Source organism: Lepidochelys olivacea, assembly GCF_965140295.1.
Source record: "Lepidochelys olivacea isolate rLepOli2 genome assembly, chromosome: 2".
Lineage (NCBI taxonomy): Eukaryota > Metazoa > Chordata > Testudines > Cheloniidae > Lepidochelys > Lepidochelys olivacea.
In genome coordinates this window covers 260540382-260564017 of record NC_140412.1, presented here as the reverse complement: position 1 = coordinate 260564017, position 23636 = coordinate 260540382, and the positions used below count along the sequence as shown (strand labels likewise).

The 23636-nt window shown below is 39.1% G+C and overlaps 1 protein-coding gene across 2 annotated transcripts in view; it reads right to left on the bottom strand.

Moving 5' to 3' along the window:
- The window catches only part of MINDY4 (MINDY lysine 48 deubiquitinase 4), a 91117-nt gene that overhangs the window by 5648 nt on the left and 61833 nt on the right, over positions 1 to 23636 (bottom strand). For both annotated transcript variants that reach the window (XM_084618342.1, XM_084618343.1), the window contains exons 14-17: positions 20699 to 20762; positions 17839 to 18000; positions 5876 to 6056; positions 2756 to 2828 (exon numbers count right to left, since the gene is read on the bottom strand). In XM_084618342.1, the coding sequence (XP_084474468.1) occupies positions 2756 to 2828; positions 5876 to 6056; positions 17839 to 18000; positions 20699 to 20762 (480 nt within the window). The remainder of the gene's footprint in view (positions 1 to 2755; positions 2829 to 5875; positions 6057 to 17838; positions 18001 to 20698; positions 20763 to 23636) is intronic.

Genomic DNA, 23636 nt, shown 5'->3' with positions numbered 1-23636 from the left:
GAAGAAACCAAAGTGACAGATGTTAGTCGAAACTGCTTTCTGTACTACTGGAAGGAGCTCAGTTACTGTGGTGATGGGCACGATGTAAGAACCTGTATAGAACAGAATAGCGGGAAAGAAAGGGGAAAATTGAGTTCTCTTGAAAATCCCAATCTAGGATTGGAGTCCTTGGCAAAACTTCTTGGTTCTGAGAATCTAGAGGGGCAAATAACAAACTTGCCCCAAATCTTGCAGCTATTCTTGCCTCCATAGTGAGAGTCTTATGGCAACAGGTATCAAGTAGGGACTAAGGATTGTTTTTGTTTAATACAAGGGGTTTTTTGAAGTATTTCCTCTGCTCTGCCTGTACCATATAAAGTATTTTTCCTTCTCTCTCTCTCTGCATGTATACTTCAGTGCCTGCTTTATAATAACCTTTGTTTCCGGAACATACTTAGCACATGGATTTTCAGTTACACATAAGAACACACAATATTTGTTTTTCATTTTCCCTCTGTGCCTTCTGGTGATTCTAAGGAACACAGTAATCAAATGGGGGTTGGGGGAAGGAGTGTAACATGACCACCCTCTAGACTTGCTACTCTTTGATTGGCTGCCTGCTGACAGTTCTCCAGTACAATGATTAGCAACTTATCAATAAGAGCACTAGACAGACAGACAGATCAATGAGACAACCTTTAGTCCTTAGAACTGATACATATAGATATGCTGAGAGTGGAATTCATTTTTAATTCCACCCTCTAAAAATTAATGCAGGGAAAAGTTAAAAAAAAAGCTGTGTAGAATTGTGTTGCAATATGGCAATCCGCAAAAGTCAGGAAACAAAGTGATTATAACAACAAATTTAACTTTGTCTGCATTGCCCATCCGGTGTATTCTTTGGGCATAGGTTTCATATTCTAAACTGTCATCTGTTAGGCTGTGTGTTTAGCCAGATCATGAGAATACCAAGCTGTGCTAATGTATCTGTTGTAATGTTATGTTGTGCCTTTTCTAACTTGTTGTGATGCTGACTGTGTAATATGAGCTTTGCATTGCAATGATGTTAGACAGTTAATGTCCCAGCTTGTTTTTTTAAAAGAAAACTGGGGGTGGGCGTGGAAGATGACAATAGGGAATTAAAAGATGTGGAGCTGTTTGTGTTGCTGATTTAACAAGTGCTACAGTCTTCACCTATGATGCACATATGTTTCTTGCTTCAGAGATACCCAGTTAAGGGATTTTCCAAGCTCTGCCAGTGGAGAGGATACATTTCTTTGTTTAGCTAGTTGCGCACATAATCCCCATCCCCCTCCATTGACACAATTGGGAATCTTCCCATCCACTTTAATGTATTAACTGGATTAAGCCCTTAAATAGCTGCACAACCATGACCACCACACTTATTTTTAAATACCAAAATCTGTCCTCTGATATGTGCATGAAATATCCATTGCAGTGGGAGTGGTGTCCATATTTGAGGGCAGAATTTGCCCTAAGAGCTTACCTAACAAAACAAAACCAATTTCTATTGTGCATGCTCAGTCCCATTTCTTCAAACAATCAGAACATTGTGTAAAAACATGGTCTTTTGCAATCTTGAGAAATCACATACTCCTCATAGACGCCTGTTAAAAAGCCAGGACTACAGTTTCAAATAGCAGTGGGGTTTTTTGTAGTTATCACAATAAAAGAAAGGGTGATCACAATTTTTTTTACTATGGAAATATTTGAGATTTTTTTTACCACCACCAGGGATAAAAAGGATTTTACTCAAACCTTCAATAAAAAAAAAATCAATCGATCAATAAAACACCATCAGGCTGACCCCAAGCATGGAATATTTTGGTTAAAAGGTTGAATGTTTCAGAGAGTTGTGAGCATGTGAAAAGAGAAAATTATAATAGAAACTGTTCTGTAGCCTTACCTATAATGGCCATCACCAGGATGACTTCTATACCATGAGTTGTTTGAGTTAATGCTATTATAACAGCATACCCCCTATATTTATGAGTATCCGTACACATACCTTATTCTGCCCCCGTGCTCATGTTTTATTTAAAGCATGCATGTTTATCTTACAAGTAGTGTTTGCTCTGTTAAGCTCACAGCATTGTCTGCCCTGTTACTGTTTTTTTCCCCATTCATGTCTAAATCCCATTCATATTACAGTTCCTTGTGCTTCCCTGTGCTTTGAATTTGGACATTTAAGAGGACAGGAAAAAAGGGCTTTTCTTCTCCTTTTCACTCCTTTTGGCAGAAGCTGGGAATGGGCGGCAGGGGTTGGATCACTTGATGATCACCTGTTCTGTTCATTCCCTCTGGGGCACCTGGCATTGGCCACTGTCAGAAGACAGGATGCTGAGCTAGATGGAACTTTGATCGGACCTAGTATGGCCATTCTTATGTTCATGCATTTTGTGCTCTTGTAACAAATTGCTTTCAGGGGCCCAATTTTGGTCCTATGGAAGTCAAGGAGAATTACTGTGACATGGTCAGCTCTTAGTGATTTACTGAAGGTTTCTTTAAGCACTAAATTGAACATCCCAGCCCATTAATGTGGTCATCATAACATCATACAGGAACAGAACCCTATTTCCGATATGTTCTGTTACCAACTCTGGCTCATTGAGGTCCTTTCTTTTTGTTAACCAACAACTCTTTACGACTAAGCTGAACATATTTATTTTATGGCAAGTCAAAACCTCATTTTGAGAAAAAAAGTTAGGGAACTGAAACTATCTGTGCTACAAAATTGTAGATGAGGGTTACTTACTTTGTCCTAATACAGTGCTCAAGTGGAGGAATAAGGTCATTTTCTTTATCTTCAGTGTAAGGCTGAACTGTATCTGCAGAGACATTTCAGATATTTATCATGACCATCATCATGTCTGGAAGTCAACATCATGGACCAGAGCCCCACTGTGTTAGGCACTGTACAAACACAGAACAAGAACATAGTTCCTGCCCCAAAGTGGTGACAATCTACGTGCTAAATCCTCTTTCCAAAACCTGCAAACAATATTGGCATGGAATGGCAGATCAAATATTATCATATAGAGCCGATTCCATTCAGGATGAGTCTGGTAATGTAATATGAGCAAAGGTGTAGTTTAAAGAAAAGTATGATAGTCTGAAAACCTCGTAAGTGGTACTTCTGTTATTTAAAAATGGTACCCTGCCATTCAGAACCACTTATGTTTTACCAATCATTTTTCCACAAAGCCTACAGTGGCACACACAAGACCTCTCTTCTTAAATATGGGACAAAACTCTTTTTAACGGGAAGTACAGCAATAAATATACATGCAATAGCTAATAGCCTCAATCAATTCCATTTCAATTAAGTCACTCAAACTATTTATTGTAACTTATGGCGGCTGCCTTGAAGTTGGGGGTGGTAAATGCACCTCTGGAGAAAATGCCACCTTCTAATAACTTCAACGACAGTTATATTTCCCCCAGCAATTTAGTAAATGACTATGCTCTTTAGAACCCCATTTTAAAGAGTACTGAGTTCAAAGGATGTTTGAATGGGGTAAGATACACAGATGGTCGTCATCTGTAATCATTATAAAGATCAGTGACATTTCTCCAGAAGTCCAAAAAACCTTTATTCTTTTCTGAAAGTTCTGTGTAAAATATATAATAAATATCCCCAAACCCATGGAGATTCTCTGAATGACTGACAAAGGCACATAGGTAAAACACGAGAGACATTTAAAGTTCTCATGGAGTGCATCGTTTCCTCCAAATAAATTAGCCTGTTTGCCTCCTATATTTGAGTAGGACTTTCTGTGTGGAAGAAGGCCCTTTTTGCCCTGTAAAGCAGAGTGAAGTTCTGCCACCCTGGATTTGCTCTATTTTTTGGAAAGAGATAACAGGTATCCTCTCTATCTTGCGGCAAATGGGTCCATATGAGTGAGCACCATAGATAAAATCTGCCCTTATGCAAACGGCTAGCATGAGACTGTACATCAGTTAAGTCCTACATAGATTATGTTCTGGTCCCCTACACAAGGGAAAATTTCACTCCGAATGAAGTTAATTCTGCTATCCACTTCTTCACTCTTTCTCTATTTTTGCAAAAGGCTTTACCAGGCTTTGATCCTGCCTTCTTGGTTACAAAGTACAGCTCTGGGTGAAGGTCATCATTTCAAGGAACACTACTTTTGCACATCTGGTCACAGAAAGCACAGCACCTAAGGACTCAGAAGACTCAGTTAAACTTTTTAGGAGATGTTAAAGAACCCCAACTTTTCTCTAGATCAAACAAAGTTTGTACTGAGCAGGATGGCTATCTCCAAAGACACACAACAAGCTCAGAGGAATCTTGGAGAGATTTTCTAGCCAGAATGGTGAAACTATTTGGCGTTAATGCAGTACTGCAAAATTCCAAAGATAAGAAAAGATTTAGTAGTACAAACTATTTATGGGTGTGATGCCTTAAATTTAAAACATACTTCTGAATCCAAGCCTAATTCCAGAGGAGAAATAAATTGGAGTGATAAGAGTTGGTTGAATGGTACAAAGAAACAATACACAAAATAATAATTAGCAATTTCTCATCCACAGATCTCAACGTGTGAGCAAGTATTATTATTCCTGTTCTACTGATGGATAAACTCAGACCAACAGAGGTGAAGTGACTTGCCCAAGTTGACACAGATGTTAGTAGCAGAGGTGTAAATAGAACCTAGGTCTCTACTGCTATGCTGACAAAGGACGTCCTTGCCACAAACTGAAACTCACCGCTGTTAGAAATAATTAATAAGTAAGGATTCTCCTTGACCATAGACAACTAATAAGACTGGCTTAAACCAAAAGGTATGTTGTTGCTCTTTAACAAAGCAAAACTGAAATGTTTTTTCTCAAACTTACAAAAACATTGGAAAAAATCACAGAAAAGGTCAGCCCAAGAGGCATACGTTTCAAAAAAAATTGGGGCATATGAAAAAAAAAATTAGTAGCTGTATGTAAGGATAGCAGGAGCTAGTTATAATAAATGTCCTCTCCTAGTGGCCCTTTGTACGATATATGTTAGTAAGTCTTCTCACTTCTGAAATAGACCACATATGGGTACCTGTTTATTTATGGAGATAACATACAACCATCATAATCATCCCAGTAGGGTGGGCTCTCGGTGAATTTGAGTAAGATGATACAAACTATGGTGCTGCTACAATTTCACTTACCAAAGACCAAATCTTGAAAGATTCTCCTGAGCCCCCACAACTCCTGACTGCAACTCTCAAGGGTTGGGCACATCAGCTCTGTTTAATGAGTGGCCAGATTGTCCATTTTACAACTAGCCATGACTAAAGGGCAGTGTGCAGATGTGCTGCCTCACGAGCAGTCCAAGGAAGGAATTGGACCGTATTAGCAGCAGCTTACTATATTCTCTGCACCAACTCAGCTGTCCCCGAAGGAGCATTAAGGTTCAAACTAAGGCTATAACCGTTCCCCACCCTCTCTGTCATTTCCAACCCATCCTGCAAGGGGAGGGGGAAATACTGAGACTGCGGGATCTACTCTGTCCCCTGCGCCTGCAGAGATGTGGAGCCTATCCAAAGTCACAACTGGTTTATGGCCCTGTGAGTCTGGACAGACCAGACCACAATCTAGCCCTTAGAAATCAGCTTTCTTTAAAGGTGTAGCAGCTTCTGGGAAACAGGGCACATTTTAAACTTTTAAACATTTAAGGACCCTTATCTTAACCTCAAAATTATCCTGCTGCAAACCACTATTTATTGTAACTCATAATGGAAACCTAGGAAGTGGGCACCAAACCTCTAATAGTTCGGCTAGATTTGGGTTATATTATCAGGACTCTTCTTTCAGGTATGATGCTGTTACTGTCACTGTGGAGGAAATGCAAAGGTTCTCCTATACATACCAACTGTTAACCGTATTTCCTCTTCCTGGTTGGCCAGGCCATCATAGTAATAGAGATCAAATCTCCGTTCCGTTTTCCAGTCACCTAGTAAGTCCTTTCTCAAGCAAAAAAGCACACTGAAATGGCTTTCACTGCATACGACCCAAATGGGATACCTAGGGGTCTTCAAATAGCAGCCAACCTGGAAGAAACAGAGATAGCATGAAAAACAAAACAGTTCATGGTGTACAATAATAAAAACAACAATAATTTTCACTTATGTATCGCCTTCAACATTAATTAATTAAGGCTCATAGTACACCTCTAAAGCCGGTACAGGTTATTTCCCCTATTTTTGCAGTTAGGTAATCTGAGGCACAATTAGGCTCAGTAACTTGCCCAAGGTTACACACAGATATGTTTTTCACTGCAACAAAGGTATGTTCTTATCTTGGGTTAATTAACAGGGGTTAAATTAGTAGTGAAGACACTGCAACTTGGCCTTTAACGCAGGTTAGCAGTTTGAGTTAAAGCCTACAGGGGAGCCTGGGGTTAAACTCAAGTTACTAACCTAAGTTAAAAGCCAATTTACTGTATCTTCACTGCTATTTCAACCTGAGTTAGCTAACCACAATTAAGAACACCCCTTTTTCACAGAGGGCAAAATCCTGGCCTGACTGAAGTCAGTGGCAGAACTCCCATTGGCGTCAATGGGCCCAGGATTCCATCCCTGGAATTCAGAAGTAAGGAGAATCCAGTTAGCTGCCGTAGCTACTAAACCACACTGAAAAGAGCAGAGTAATATGAAGATCATGATTTAGTTATTCCGAGGTGCCGTACAGACATATTGGAAGACTAAATCCCCGTTCTGAAGAGTTTACAATCTAATATAATCCCTGCATTTCAACACATTTTTTCATTGGCATTTCAAATTCAGGGGTTTGGGTTTTGTTTTGTTTTGAACGAGTCTAATAAAACAATAAAATCTTTTCACGTTGAACAACCTTTTCCATTGTTACTAAAACGGAAAGATTCTCAGAATCTCAGATGGAGTAAAATCAACACATTATTATTGGGCCGCCTTTGATGGACCTCAGTTCTTTCTTTTTAACCTTCAATTGTAAAGGCCTTATCATGCGCTTAAGTCACATGTGCAACTCCTGCTGACCTCATATGGAAGTTCTACTCTCAGACTAAAGGCACAACATAAGTATTCTTCGTGGGGGGAAAAAAGTGTACTTTACTTGAATAGCCATTATTTTTAAATCTCCCAACAGTTTGAAATATAAGTAAATACAGTATTATTGATATTTTTTGAATAATCACCTAATTTATCATCTAATCTAATCTAATCTATCTATCTATCTATCATAGGGTTTTATCCTGCTGCCCACCACTGTAGAATCTGACCACCTTCCACGTAAAATCAATAGCAATAGCAAAGTCCCTACTGGACTTCATAGAGACTCTGACACGTCTTCCTTTTTGGGGTAAAAACTCTTCTTGGGGTGCATGTTTTATATATATATTCTGGTGTTTACAACATACTGATAGGTAAATTATTTAGGCCATGCTCCTATATCCACTGAAGTCAATAAGAGATTTGAGATTTTCTTTTCCTGCCTTAATCTGTTCCATGATGAACACCATCCCCTTCCCTCCCCAAGTCCTGGGTTGCCCTTTTATGATGACACCCTCCTGAAATCAATGCAATGTCCGGAGGTATTGGTTCACAGTGAGCAACAGCAGATGTGTTCACTTACTGGGACCAGACTATCATGCAGCACATTTTACAGCAGGGAGCAAGTTCAGGATTTCAGCCCCTCTACTAACATGTAAATGGGTAAATATAGTAGCTAGATTGTTTAATGAATCAGGAACACCTTTCTTTTTTCTTCCTGTTGGGATTTTAGTTTTCAGCTATAAAGGATATTTAGTTATTTGCTATATTCCTGTAATTGAAATATGGCATCTTATCACAAAGCAGCTTTGTTTTTCCCATAGAACTGCTGACAGTTTTATCTTCCAGAAATTATTTAGGGAAACTAAAGACAAAAATAAAACTTCTATTTTAATAGAATAGCTTTTATTATTACTATAAGTATTTCTATTGAGGTAGTGCCTAGAGACCCCAATCCTATTGTGCTAGATGCTGTACAAATCTTAACTTTAGAACTGCTTAACATTAGAATAAACGAGGAGTACCTGTGGCACCTTCGAGACTAACAAATTTATTTGGGCATAAGCTTTCGTGGGCTAAAACCCACTTCATCAGATGCATGCACTGGAAAATACAGTAGGAAGATATATATACACAGAGAACATGAAAAAATGGGTGTTGCCATACCAACTGTAACGAGACTAATCAAATAAGGTGGGCTATTATCATCAGGAGAAAAAAAACTTTTGTAGTGATAATCAGGATGGTTCATTTCAAACAGTTGACAAGAAGGTGTGAGTAACAGCAGGGGAAAAATTAGCATGGGGAAATAATTTTTAATTTGTGTAATGACCCATCCACTCCCAGTCTTTATTCAAGCCTAATTTAATGGTGTCCAGTTTGCAAATTAATTCCAATTCTCCAGTTTCTCGTTGGAGTCTGTTTTTGAAGTTTTTTTGTTGCAGAATTGTGACTTTTAAGCCTGAAATTGAGTGACCAGGGAGGTTGAAGTGTTCTCCAACTGGTTTTTGAATGTTATAATTCTTGATGTTTGATTTGTGTCCATTTATTAGGTCCTATGATAGTGTCCCTTGAATACATATGTGGACAGAGTTGGCAATGGGCTTTGTTGCAAGGATAAGTTCCTGGGTTAGTGTTTTTGTTGTGTGGTGTGTGGTTGCTGGTATTTGCTTCAGGTTGGCGTGTCTGTAAACAAGGACTGGCCTGTCTCCCAAGGTCTGTGAGAGTGAGGGATCGTCCTTCAGGATAGGTTGTAGATCCTTGATGATGCATTGGAGAGGTTTTAGTTGGGGGCTGAAGGTGACGGCTAGTGGCGTTCTGTTACTTTCTTTGTTGGGCCTGTCCTAGAGTAGGTGACTTCTGGGTATTCTTCTGGCTCTGTCAATCTGTTTCTTCACTTCAGCAGGTGGGTATTGTAGTGAATAAACAGTGAAGAAAACAGTGAAGTGAAGAAACAGATTGACAGAGCCAGAAGAATAGCCAAAAGAAGTTTGGATATTTATATGGGTAATGAGAATATCCACAGTTACATTAGGGTGAATAAAAATATATGAAAAGGCTCTAAATCCTCATCCACTGACTAAAACAAAACCTTCCCTTGGGGCTGGTTTTCCATAATAATTGTCCTTTACGTGGCTTCTTGCAACTTTCCCTAAAGCTTCTGGTGTTGGCCACTGTCAGAGAAAGGATTTTGGACTACGCGGACTGCTGCTCTGGATCTGATCTGATCATTCCTTCGTTCCTTTGTTCCTGGGACTGAATAAAGAGGTCAGGAGAGAGTTCTAGCAGGTATATTTGCTACTGTGGACATTATGGTATATATTGTATACATAATGCTGCTTCCAATTCTCAGGCACATTGCCTATAGCCACCAATGTGAGCTAATCAGCAGAAAAAATACAGCATATGGTGTGTAGCCCATTCTATTATAAAAATCTCAACAAAATTCTCAGCATTGTGAATTATGCACTTTTGTTAAAAAGAAATGTATTTTGCATCTGAAATGTTATATAAATACAAAATCAAGCATCTTCCTGAAGCAGAGTTCCTTGTGATGTTAGGAAACAATTCTCTAGATCAATAAGTAACTGACTCATTACTTTGTTAATGTCTATATAACACATCCTTTTATTCAATAGTTTGGAGAGGGAGGGTTTGTAAATTCTTGGCTCAAAAGTACAGAAGAAATTTTGCAAAGTTAAAAGCTAAAAAAATAGAACATAAAAGGAATAACAATAAGAGAAGTACATAGATCCAAGATTTCAAAAGATTTCGAATAAGAGGGAAATTGATGAAAATATTTCACTTTACAAAGATGCTTATATTAGTATTCTTGTAAATCAAAGACAAATGTGAACAGTGACTTCCTTGTAATGCTGTCATCCCATAAATGGCTGCTAAAATAATGCCCAAAAGGCTTCAAACAATATGTGCTGATGTGAGATTAAGGAAATAGAAAAAGGTTTCCAACCAAAGTTCCACTCTAGCTCTTATTCACTCGAACAGTCCCACTGATGTCAATAGGGCTGCTCATGTGAGTAAGGCTTGCAGGACTGAGCCTCAGATATGTAAATTGCACAAAGAACTAAAAGCACATACTGCATTAACATAAGCGTTCCACTAGTGTTTAAAATACTGCATGCCAAATCCTCAGCTATTGTAAACAACAGAGCTACACCAATTACACTAGAGGAAGAGTTGGTCTTAACTGTATCATAAAGTAGTGTTATTCGTAGGACTGATAATCAAGGGCTTCAATGAAACAAATACTATCAGCTTTCCCCAAGATTTGAGACCAGAGACCAATAACACAGTGAGAAGGGTAATATGCTACACTAAAAGTGGAATTTTCACAAGTGCTCATTTGGTGGCCTAACTTGCTTCCATTGAAGTCAATGGTCAAACTTCAAATTTAGGCCAACATTGAGGGCTTTTAAAAATCCCACCCTGGGATTTCTGATGTAGTCACCTTCAAGAAGATAATGGCAGTCAAATATCCAACGTTTTCTGCAAGAGGAGATGAATGCTGTACCCATGCCTCTTGCTGGCCAAAGAAGCCAGTTGTTTGCCCAGCCTCACCCACTAGTAAGAAGAGCTTGCATATTTTCCTGATGTCTCACACTCAGGAGACTCATTCATCTTTGTCTGCTGAAATCACACTGATGCACATGCAGAATTCAGAGTATGTAAATAAAAACCCAAAGATTCCCTTCTCTCCTCTTGGTCTGCTGAAATCCTTTAGGCAGGCCTATTTACTTAGGCCATGTCTACATTTACCGGTAGATCAGCACTGCTGTGATTGATGCAGCAGTGTCGATTTAGCGGGTCTGGTGAAGACCCGCTAAGTCAATGACAGACCACTCTCCCGTCGACTCCGGTGATCCAACTCCCTGCAAAGAGTAAGGTAAGTCAGTGGGAGAGCATCTCCCATGACACAGTGCGGTGTAGACAGTGCAGTAAGTCGACTTAAGCTGCGTCCACTTCAGTTACATTACTCATGTAACTGAAGTAGCAAAACTTAGGTCGACTTACCACGGTAGTGTAAACCAACCCTAAGAGCTTGCAGAGAGATCTGGCTCTTGGACTTCTTAATATTTAACAATTGTCATTTTTGTTATGGGCCAGCCATATGCTTTGTACTTTACAGGAGACAAGTATGAAGAGAGTCCCCTCTTAAGGAGCCTATATTAGTATCACAAATTAATTAAATACTATAATGCATCAGTTTTAAAATATTTCATCACTTTTGACAGATGCTTATTAATCTATTGCAGGCAGAAAGGTGGGGGGAATATAGGGAGTTAGGTATCTTCTTATGCTGCATGTTTACAATCCTACAGAGACTTCCCTACCACGGTGCCCCTCCCTTACAAATCCCTTAAGTACCCTCATAAATTTCACTGAGGCAATTTTCATCTTTGGAAAATGTCAACCTTTCAGAAGAGAGCACCTGCAAAGAAAGACTCATTTCCAACTCTGTGGGTGGTCTTTTTAACCATCTGACTTAATTTCATACTTGCACAATGGCAAATTTAACTCTCCTCACCAACACTTACTGTGGCAGAATCATTTCCAATGTATCTGCCCTTGTGAAAGTTCCTGAATCTGCACATATTTTACCGTTCATAGCTTATCTTCTTATAGCACAGGACAACTGCATTCTTGCTAAGTTTTCTTCAGACACAATACATATGAGGCAAAGGTTTTTTTTCCTGTTTTTGGTGCTTTAGTAAGGCACACAGCTTGAGCAGATACAAATTAATGTTCTCATCATTCCTTGTAACGTTTATAATTCAGATGGGAAGAGGATGCAACATCAGAAAAAACAAGATGACTGAATGGCCATGGCTGATGTGGTTGTTCTTTTAGTTCCATCATATCTAGCATAGTTTTTAATTTTTCTGCTTGCTGTGTTTTACATTATTTAAATTTGAATTGTATTTATTTATAATATCAACCCTGCCATTTCCTGCCTTATTTTTGTTTGCCTGGGTACTGCAACATTTGTTACAGTGTTACACTTACAAGCTCCCCTCCTGCAAAGTCCCATCTTGCAAAGTTGAGTAGAGCTCGGGGGGGGGAAATATGGGTTTACTGGCAATTCTGAAAAAAAAAATTGTTTTAATTCTTTTGGGAAAAACAAAACGTTTTTTTTCAAAATCTCCAGTGAATTGAAAAAAAATCCTCTGTGTAGGAAAAAAAAAAGTTTTATTTTGACATTTCCAAAATATTTTGATTTTTTTCAGTTCAATTAAATCTATTCAGTGGACTCAATATGAATTTGCAAATAGTTTTGGGTCAACAAAACTGCATTTTTCAGCAAATATATTATTAAAATTTCACCCAGCAACACTGCTGAAGTCAATAGGATTCTATGTGGGTACAAAGGCCCAGCCATACAGATCACTGTCTGGGATCAAGGCAATAGTTTGCTAACTCATTAATGCCCCTTTTAAAAACTCCCCAATCCTACTGAACTCAGTGGGATTCACTTTCATAGAATCATAGGCAAGTAGGGCTGGAAAGAACCTCAAGAGGTCATCAAGTCCAGTCCCCTGTGCTAAGGCAGGACCAGTAAACCTAGACCATCCCTGACAGGTGGTTGTCCAACCTGTTCTTAAAAACCTCCCATGATGGGTATTCCACAACCTTCCTTGGAAGTCTATTGTAGAGTTTAACTGCTCTTGTAGTTAGAAACTTTTCTAATATCCAACCTAAATCTCTCTTGCTGAAGATTAAGCCCATTACTTTTTGTCCTGCCTGGATAAAATGGATGTAACGGTGTGATAGGACTCAACCCCCATCACCTGCAAGGCAAGGGGAAGAGTTCCTATTAGTCATGCTCTGCTCCTAGGGGGTGATTGACTAATTGCCTCCTGGCCAGACGAGGCAGAGCTATGCCTTATAAGTAGACTGAGGGAGCTCATATGGGAACAGACTGCGGAAGAGACACGTCTCTGGCAAACAGAAGTCCTGGGATAGGGTTTAGTAGACAAGAAGCAATGGAGAAAGGACATTACAGGAGCAGGTCAGGCTCCTACAGGGGAAGCCCTGAGGTAGGGCCAACAAGGAAACTATCATGAAGCCTGAGAGGGGCAGAAGGGCTTATCCCAGAAGGAGTTTTTGTGAGTTGCCTGGAGTGCCAAGCCAGAGAACATCTAGGTGGGAGATGGGAGAAGAGGCAGGCTGAGAAAGGCTATTGTAGGTGCAAGGGAGAGCCTGATATGGGGACACCAGAGACACAGACCCTGTGCAATGCTACGACCAGAGACAAGGGGGCATCCATGAGGGGTGGACGTGCTACTACAAACGGATATAATTAGCCGGTGCTTAAGTGTTTACAGGAAATTGCACATTGTCTGTTCTATTAACAAAGGTTTTGATTACAATGACATTTGCTGTCAGGCATTAATATTAAATGATGTGCCCACAACGTTAGTCTGAGGAGTCGATACTATAAAAGAAGATTCCCTTTTTACATTCCTTGGGACATCTACAGTATCACAGCCTCAGCACACTTATTCCACCTGCAATAAAACACTAGCTCACTCCCCCTGGGTAATACACTATTTAGTATACTTGCAATTATATGTTTTCCAGTTCCAGGTGGCATGAAGGGCAGAGCAGTTGTGGCCATTACAATGTAGCAGGTTTCAAGTAGATTAAAGAAAACAAAATTCAATTACAAATGTTTGGGAATATTGATAAATAGAAGAATATGCCAGCCCTGCCAGAAACAAAAACGTTTTAAACAGAGATCTTTGAGTTCAACTAGAAGTAGACAGTCATTAGTATAACAGAAGCAGTATGTAATTTATTAATATTATTATTTGTATTGTGGTAGCACCTAAGAGCTCTAGTCATGGACCAAGACCCCACTGTGCTAAGCGCTGGACAAACACAGAACAATATGGCACTGGACAGTTTTGATATAGAAGAAGAACTGTCTCACATGATGAAATAGGAAACAGATGAAAAGGTGAAAAATAATGGAGAGGAATGGAAAAAGATTTGGGTCCAATCCAAACCTCACTGAAATAAGTGACCAAACTCCCTTTGACTGCAGTGGGCTTTGAACAAGACCCTATATGCAGCCACAACATACAATTATTACCAATTATTATATCACTGGTGCCTTACACAGGTCAGATTAAAGAGATCTATAGCAAATGAAGTGATGGCTGTGGGTCAAATGCCATATGCAACTTGTGCTCAAAAAGGCATGCAGACATCATGGTGCTGAGTGAAGCCTGTCATCCAAGACAGACAGGTAATAATAATGAATTTCCACACCAGTTACAGGCTTCACCAATCATAATGTGCAAGTGGTAGATCCAAAGGCTGGTGATTGTAAGCTCTTTGGTTCTTCTCATCATGTGGATGCAGTGTTTAATTCAATGGGACCCCACCCTGACTGGGGCCTTTAGGTGCCACTGCAATGTAAATAATACATGTAAAAATAACAGTGGTGGTTTTGAGAACAGAGGTTGGTAGTGCAAAAGTTTAACATTTCATTTTCAAGAAGTCAAGATTTACTCGCAGTGACATCAGAGACAGTCCAATGCTACAGAAATTTGGGCTATATTTGACCAAACTCTTTCTGCTATAGATGCTTGCAAAATCTGTGAAAATCTCTAAAATCTAAGGTTTAAATAAAGAAATGCTGCAATCTTGTTGTTTTGTCTTTTCTTAAACAAGTCAGTGTTAATATCCCAACAGTAATGACCAACCCTATGAAAACAAATCCACGGATGAGATAGAAGACAAAAAGTTTTCTGTAAGGAAACACATTTCATTTCCAAGCTAGAAAGGGATTTGAATAAACAAGGAGTCAAGAACAAATTTTTTTAAATGATGGATACCTTAAGATGGAACACATATTTTTCTCCATAATGGAGCTCACCAGTAATTTATAGAGATATTACAGTGCCTTTGCAGAATCCATACATGAAGCAGAATCTCTACTGCGTGCTCATTACCGAACAATAAAAAGCCAAACTGATGGATAATAAAGCTTGCCCACCAGTTCCCGTTTTGCATGTACATATTTTCATGACTTGTTTCTTAGCTAAGATGGTTGGATATCTTTTTCCCCCAGATGAGTTGCTTCTAATACATTTAAGTGCAAGAGGCACCTGCAAAGCAGACAAAAGGTTATGGGAAGAGTGTTGCACAGGGCAGATAAACAGATGAAGTACCAGAAGACAGAGAATATGCAGTGAATTTGTGAGTTAATGTAAAGCAGATCTTGTTAGTGCACACAGTGTGCAGGTTGCGTCAAAGGGGTTGAAGCTAATATTTCCCATCAGTGGCATTTTAATGAATAAGCTGAGTTAACAGATAACTGTCATTGTCCCAGTTTTCTAAATCAAGAAATGAAGGTAGAAAAGTTTGCTAACATGCTCATTGCCACCACAGTGGGAACCATTGGCAGAACCAAGATTAGTTCTTGATTCCGAGTCCTCCTATCAGATCACATGGCACTTAACATGTTAGGAAAAAGTGGGAAGATGAGGAGCTAAGATGACCAAGTAGCTATGGGAAAAGGCAGTGAGAGTTAAAGACATGATAGTGTCTGGATCATGGCAGCGGAGGCTAACATTGAGTTTTTATGGTGTGCACTGTATTCAACTATAGAGTAGCTCTGTTGCTTTAGACTTTTCAAGATAGACTTGACAATGGGCACAATCCTACACTTGGGAGGTTGACTGGATATGACCTCAAAGTACTTTTCCATCCCTATGTTCTGATTCTGTGATTCACTATAAGTCTCATACATGAGCCTCTAACTGTTGAAAAAATTACTGTTCTTATCAATTTCTAGTTCCAGTTACCATCCTCATTGCCACACTGTAATTTTATGTAGAACCTATTTACTGAAATGCTGCTAAGAAGGAAACAGTCAATTCTAAAGACTTAGAGCCCAGTTCTGCTCTCAGCTACACCAAAGTAAATACAATGTAACCTCACCCACTTTCCCGGTGCTACTCTAGATTCACATCGGTGTAACTGAGAGTAGAACTTGGCCCTTAATTCTGAAACCATGACAATGAGTTCCAGGCCTGGTGACATGAGTCCACTGGAATCCGATTTTTGTTACATTCCCTCCAGTGTGTATTGTGTTGTACTCGAAAAACTCAAATGTACAGCAGTGACAGATGTTCCAAATAAAATATAAGAAAGTTTGCATCAGATGCTTGAATTAGTGTAGACCAAAAAAAAAATGAAATTATGTCTACTGGGGTTTCTGCAACTGAGTAAGAATAATTGACTTGGAAAATATATCGCTGATCATGATTCTAATTCTCAAGCAGCTGCATATTCATAGAAGGCGCCACATCCCTTAAGTTTAGTATCTGAAGAATAAGTTGAAGAGGTCAGGTTTTCAGATGTTTTGGGATTTGGTAATGTAGAATTTTTTGGGGAGAGTGGAGGAGTAGATGAGTTATCATCTATACTAACCTCACTTAATGTTATGCTACATACAACACATCTTCCACTCTGGAGCATGGAAAACATCTGTAAGAGGTGCTAATCTTTTTGAGGTTCAAGCCAAGGAAGTGATACATTCTTTATAATAATACTAAGGAAGGACTAGAAGCATGAACCAGATAAAGCACATGTTTTCCTTGCTTTGTTTTGAACAGTATTCATCAAATTTGGACATTAATATCATATTGGGATATTTTCTTGACTTTATTGTTTTAGTCCTGAATACTGTAGTAGTCTTTTTCCATTACAAAAACGAAACACTAGAATTTATCAGTGTTAAGAAAATCCCACTAACTTCAGCCATATGGGAAACATTTAAAGTCAGGATTTGTTTTCAGATACATTTATTTGCATTTGATCAGTTAAAACAAATTATTAGCTAATTACTTGATGGGTGTCTTTTCATAGATTCCTAAATTGAAAAGGCCAGAGGGAACATTGTGATCATCGAGTCTCATCCCCCCGTATAGCACAGGCCATAGAATTTCCAACACTATTCCAGAGTCAAGCCCAATAACTTCTGGTTGTGAAAGAACATATCTTTTAGAAAGACACCCAGTCATGATTTAATGACTTCAAGTGATGGATAATCCACTACAGCTGTACATAAATTGTTCCAGCAGTTAATTACTCTCACTGGGTTATTTTGGAAATTTCAATCTAATTTTGCATTTTCTTTCTAAATGAAACTAAAATATTATTTTCAAAATTAAAAGTTGAAAAGAAACATGTCCCTTTATGTTGCCAGATATTATCATTGTCTTTTATTAGTCTAGCAAAATGAAGACTAAGAAGGGATTTGATTCCTCTCTACAAATACATTAGGGAGGTAAACACAAAGGAGGGAAAGAGCTATTTAAGATCAACAACAATGTTGGCACAAGAACAAATGAGCATAGGCTGGTCAGGAATATTATTGGGCTGAAGGTTAGTGGTAGGTTTCTAACCATTAGTGGAGTGGGGTTCTCAAACAGCCTCCCAACAGGAGAAGTGGGGACAAATAACCTAAGTTCAAAACGGCGCTTGATAAGTTTAGATCTGTGATTATATGATGGTGCTGCTTGTAATAGCAGGGAACTGGACGCAGTGAACCAGGAGGTCCCTTCCAGTCCTATGTCCCTGTTATTATTAGTGGTAGTAGCAAAATTATATGGTGGCATCACCTAGAGGATTCATCCAGGCTGGCTCCCCAATGTGCAATCACACAGTAAGTGAAATATAATGTCTTACTGCAAGCATCCAGTCCATGTCAAGTTTCAGATTTGTAAATTGCTTCCTTTTTAAACTAAACTCAAAAGCAAATGGTACATACCTGGCAAACATCATAGTGCTCAAAGAGAGACAGCAAGCCGATATCACTGCGGTTAGTGATTCCTTTCAAAACTGTGATATTTCCATTTCCAGAATCCAGCTCTATTACATCATTGAACACGTTGGACACAGCTTTACCAGTCAGCAGCAAGTTCACAAGTTCCTGTTTATAATATAAAAAAAAGTCATCAACTATACATCTCGCCAGCTCACTAAGAATCAACACAACACATTGTGGTAACCACAGCTTTTACTGAAGTGGGGAGTTACCCTTATCTGGAATAAAGGCATTAGCTAAGCAGTGGGCTTTTCAAAGGATGTGCTTCAGGATTCCTACCCCAAAGTGCAATGAAGAAACATCAACTGGATTTAAAAGGCCAGCCAGATTAGGGCAGGAAAGCCAGTTTACATCCAATACAACCTTACATCCAATACTATTCTCAACCTTTCTAGGTTGGCACCCCTTATTCTAAGTCAATCATTTTTACTAGCCCTGACATGTTCTGTAACAGTAAGAGTAAAAAATGTATCAGCATAAATGCTAAGCCTATGTAATCGATGTGTGCGTGTTTTTCAAGAGGCTGACATACTTGAGCTTGAAGGGTGAGCAGATGCAGGGAGTGGGGGAGCATGATTTTCTTTGCTTTAGATTGTAATAAAATTTTCACTGGCTAAGGATACCCCCACCCCCAATTGACTTACATTACCTGTCCCCTTGAGGGGCTGCAACCCACTGGTTAAGAAACATTGCAATACCAGAAGACATTATCAAGATATGGTTAACTAGGAGTTGAGTAAACAAGTATTTTATAATATTTTCCTGACATTTCTGCATGTGTGTGGGCATACTTTTTCTATCAGATTAGATTTGCCAAAAGGTTTACTAACTTTTGTGAACCTGGACTCACTCAGAGATGGATTTACCTTCATGGAGGCAGGGACATGCAGTATCTATCTATATGGCCCGTATCACTGCTGCCTTTGAAAGCCAGTGTGAACCCCAGGCCTCTCACTGCAATGGTATTACCATTGAAGATCATGTTGGAGAACACTGCAAGCAGGTGGATCCACTGTGGAAGGACAGCTTTAAAATACAATAAAGGTCTCAGAAAATTGTGACTGTGGAAGGGGATTGAGCCATTAGGGGTTTGACCTGAGCTGTGCTTTGATGGTTTGGGCTTCTTGGAACCTGAATCCCAAAGCACATCTCAAAGGGTGAAATGCCATGTGTATCTAAGCCAAAGAACATGTTCCTCCCATGCCCTGTGAATTGAAAGAGACAAAACTCATAAAGCCATTGGGTGGCTTTCCATGGAGAGCATTTAATCCATTCACATTGAAATTCAAAATCAGGCAGGGTAGATTCCTAACATTGTTTCATAAAGAAAGGCCAAGAAATGAGTGCTATATGGATGTGTTCATTTTCTAGGGACAGAGAAGAGAACAAGTCTTGCTTGTACAAAACAGCCTTCCATGTTGTAACAATGTATTAAATTCACCCAGTACAACTCTGAAACACCCTCCTCTGCCACTTACGTACAATAATCAGTGGTGGGCTTAGTCATGGCCTGTACCACCACTTACGGACTATACACTACATCTGCCAGAGTCTGCTCATGCTGTTCCTTCTAATATTACTGTTGGCCAGTCCATGGAGTCAGAGTGGTGTGTGAGTATAAAGCCGATGGAACTGAACGGGACACCACGCACATCTCACTTTGGATAAGGTCTCCACAAAACACGCTGACACTAATGGCACATGGCAATACACAGAAGCGAATTATGCCACACAAAGGAATTGGCTGAGCATTAATACACAATATTGTGAGGGTCCACAGAGAAAAAACAAAATATGAAGATAATTTTGAGGAAAAAAGTTTCAAGTTGCCATAGCTCGAAGGCAGAAAGAATTAAGCTCTTGCCAGTTTAGACTTGATTTATGATATCAATAACAAATTTACATATTTATAGCCAGTTTTTATTCCAAAGGATCCCAGGAGCTTTATAGACTTGCACGGATGTACAAACTACAGCAAGGGAGCTCTTAGTCCACCAGGGAAGTATAGCCCCCTCTTACAAGAAGCACCAAAGATGTTTAACACACACAGCAACACCGCACAACAGGTTTGGGAAAGGAAGTGAATGGTGCCTTTTTCCTGCAGCAATAATTTAGGTACTGTAGACAGAATGTCTTGAGTTTAAGTTTCACCAGGGCAATAAGATTACAACTACTTCTTTATGAGGACATGCCAATTTAATGATTACAGATTTTCAGGACCTCAATTTTATTTCTCATTGGAAGACAGGAACTCCACCAGCCCTGCAGCCTTAGTTCAATACTAAATCGGAAGGAAGAACAGTAATTTCTGAACAACAAACACTGCTTCCTGCATCATTGATGCTTACATGGCGGCTCAGTGGTATTTGTTAGGTCCCCCTGATCCAAGAACCCAGCAACTGAGCATCCAGTTCATTAAATGGGGATGGGAGAAAGATGCACCAGAAACCCAACTCAGGTATCGATCAAAAGCCCACTGACTACAGCAAGCTTTGGATTAGGTCCCAACTGAGCTTGCAAAAATAAAAAAATTAGAAAAACAAAGAAAAATTAGAAAAATGGAAATAATAAAAAATTTTGTTTCAGGCAGGTAAGGAGAAGATTCACAAAGCGAGAGGCTCTCAGAACAAAGAAGAGAAAACGAAAGTCTTATAAAAGAAAAAAGGAGGAAGACACTTAAAAAAAGGGAAAAACACATGAGGAACCTGAAGTCAAGAGTGTTGTTTCTTCATGGAGTATAGTTCATATCATGTTGGCTTTTTGCACATGCTGTCTTTAACACTCACCCACCTCCCTTACTTACTTGTGTACAGTAGCCATGGGTGCCAATCAGTTGGTTAGTGAGCACATCAAAATCATTGCGCACCCTGAAAAAGGTTTGGGAAAGTTTAATCATAATTTCACAGGATTTAACATTTCTAAGGCTTGGAAAGTTGCTAACATGGCTCAGTTTTTGGATTTGTTTTGGGTACATTTCTCTAAGAAAAAATATGCTTGTTTATGTAGTTACCTAAAACCTGCTGAAGACATAGCAGACATAGCAAGTTGTTTTAAAAGAAATTAGCAATTAAGTGGTAAACTGTAGCAGTAAAGAGAAAGGGAAGCTGTTTTCAACAATAGTTAAAGCTACAAAACTCACAGCTCCTAGAGCGTTTTGCTTAAATAACTATTGAGCAAAAAAAGAGTGTTAGAAGAAGATACGCAAGCATTCTTCATATATATGCATGACTTCCAAGGATGATTGTTTTAGGACATACTTGATTTTGTATTTTATGTAATGTTTCAGATATGAAATATAGATATTACTAACAAAGGTGCCTCCACCAGGTTAGTCTGTCTTTGATCTCTAGGGAAATTCTCATTGCTATCAATGGGATGTGTCCATTAACTGCAGACAATTCTGTATATGTACTATACATAGTAGAATCTACCATACACAACATGGAAGAACAATATGCAAAGTAAAAACCCTATTCTGAGGTCCTTTATTCTTAGAAACAACAGAATCATCATAGTGCTTCGTGCCACTGGTCCAGCTACTCCAGTACTCTGTCTCAGATAGTGGTCAGCATCAGATAATTCAGAAGAAGATTCAAGAAACATCCTAGTAGACATTATGGAATACTCTCCCCAAAGAGGAAGGTTTTTTTCCTAAATCCCATCAGTTAGTGGTTGGATTATGCCCTGAGACATGAGGGTTTATATCCATTATAATTCTCATGTAATTGTGAATATTCTTATACCTATAAATGTCTGATCCTTTTCTGAATGCAATCAATCAACTGGACCCTATGACAATTTTATGGCAATAAATTCCATGTGCTGGCCTAAAAAGTATTTCTTCTTTCAGTTTTAAATGTGCCAATTCCAGTTACATTGGTTCCCCTTATTCTCGTATTAGTAAAAAGATAAAGGGCTTATCTGACTGACTTTCTCTATATATTTCATTGTTTTATATACCTGTTGCATGTTACCTCTTATGTGTCTCCTCTCTAAGCTGAACAATTCTAATCTTTTCACTCTCTCCTGATATGTAAGCCTTTCCATACATCTAACAATTTTTGTTGCTTGTCTTTGGACCCCTTCAATTTCAGCTTTAAAAAATACATATAGCTGTATAATATGTCTGTGATAATGGAAAAGGTATTATGGTGCACTTGGTGTGGTTAAAATAGGATTTAACTTGACATTTCATCCAAAACACGAACTTAACACTTATTTTCAGTTCAAAAATTTGGTTCTAAGAATAAAAAAGTTGGGGCAACTCTGCAGTTCCTGGTTACGTCCCAAATATTGTAGAGATATGTTTCTTGTGGTATTACTTGTAGTGCCAAATGCAGGATGTATTGTAAATCTTTTAAGATTTCCAGCCTGCTTTCAGGACTGAAGAGGTCCTTAGAATCACTATATCTGAACTGAACCTGCTGAGGTTCACATGTGCACTACTTCATGTGTATAAATGAGAAGGGCAATCCAAGAGCCAGTTCCAGTGATGTCTAAGTGCCTTACTAGCTAATAATATTTGTGCTGAATCAAAAGGGCTAAGAAGAATCCATGAACACTGTGTATGTGGTGTGGAAAAGTCTTGTATAAAGAGATCACAACCTTTCAAGGCATGGATGGAACGATAATAATCTTTGGAATTTGGCCACTTATTAGTTTTAGAAACAGTTGCATCTTGAAAATGCCATAGCCTTGTCCGAAATGAGCGGACTATACAATATACGTCAGCTAGGGGCAATGGGACATACAAGCAGGACAATGGAAGGAAGTTCTAATTGCCTCTTTAGGTGCAAACAATATGGGACTTTAGAGGTGTATCTCAGATTTTCAAGAAGAAACATGTGCATTTCAAATCATTTCTGCTAGGGAGGAAACAACCACCAAACATATAGCTATAAGATTTACAACGATTATAAATCATACTGTCACTACAGTTCCCCATTCCCAAGAAGTTAGCATGCAAGCCAGAGTGTTTATTTACAGTACAATAAGAGGTGTGGTATTTGACAGGCCTAGCACACTTTAGGCACTGTATAGACTGAAAATAAATACAGGTAACGACATTGCATTGTATATTTTTGTCAGCTTGCAATGCAGTACGTTGAAGACATGCAGCTTGTGAAAGGGTCATTAATTTTGATGTCCTGGTAATAAATTGTCTAAAGAACCTTAATAAATAAATTATTGTTATTAATAATACCACTTCAATAGCATTTTCCATCTGTCAGTCCTGGTTTATGCTTCTGCCTAAATCAATGTAAGTTACGTCACTCAGGGGTGTGAAAAAATCACCCCCGTGAGCGACGTAGCTTATCTCAACCTAACACAGTGTCTACACCATGCTTTGTCGATGGAAGATGCTCTCCCGCCAATTTAGCTTCAACCTCTCGGGGAGGTGGAGTACTGAAGTCAATGGAAGAGGGCTCTCCCATCGACTTATCGCATCTTCACCAGACCCGCTAAATCAATGCCAATGAATCAATCACAGCAGCACCAATTTATCAGGCCGGTGTAGACAAGCCCTAAGTCTTCAAGCACTCTACAGTGGTGAGTATCTTTATCCTTAAGTTAAAGATGGGGAAACTGAGGGACTACGAATTTTGTCCAATGGTACACAGTGAGTCAGTGGTTCAGCTGGGTATAAAATCCCAGTCTCCTGGCTCTATTCCCTAGGTCAGGAGGGTCTCAAGTCAATGAAAAGATGCTGCTCAAGTACAAGGCCATTAAAAAGGGGGATT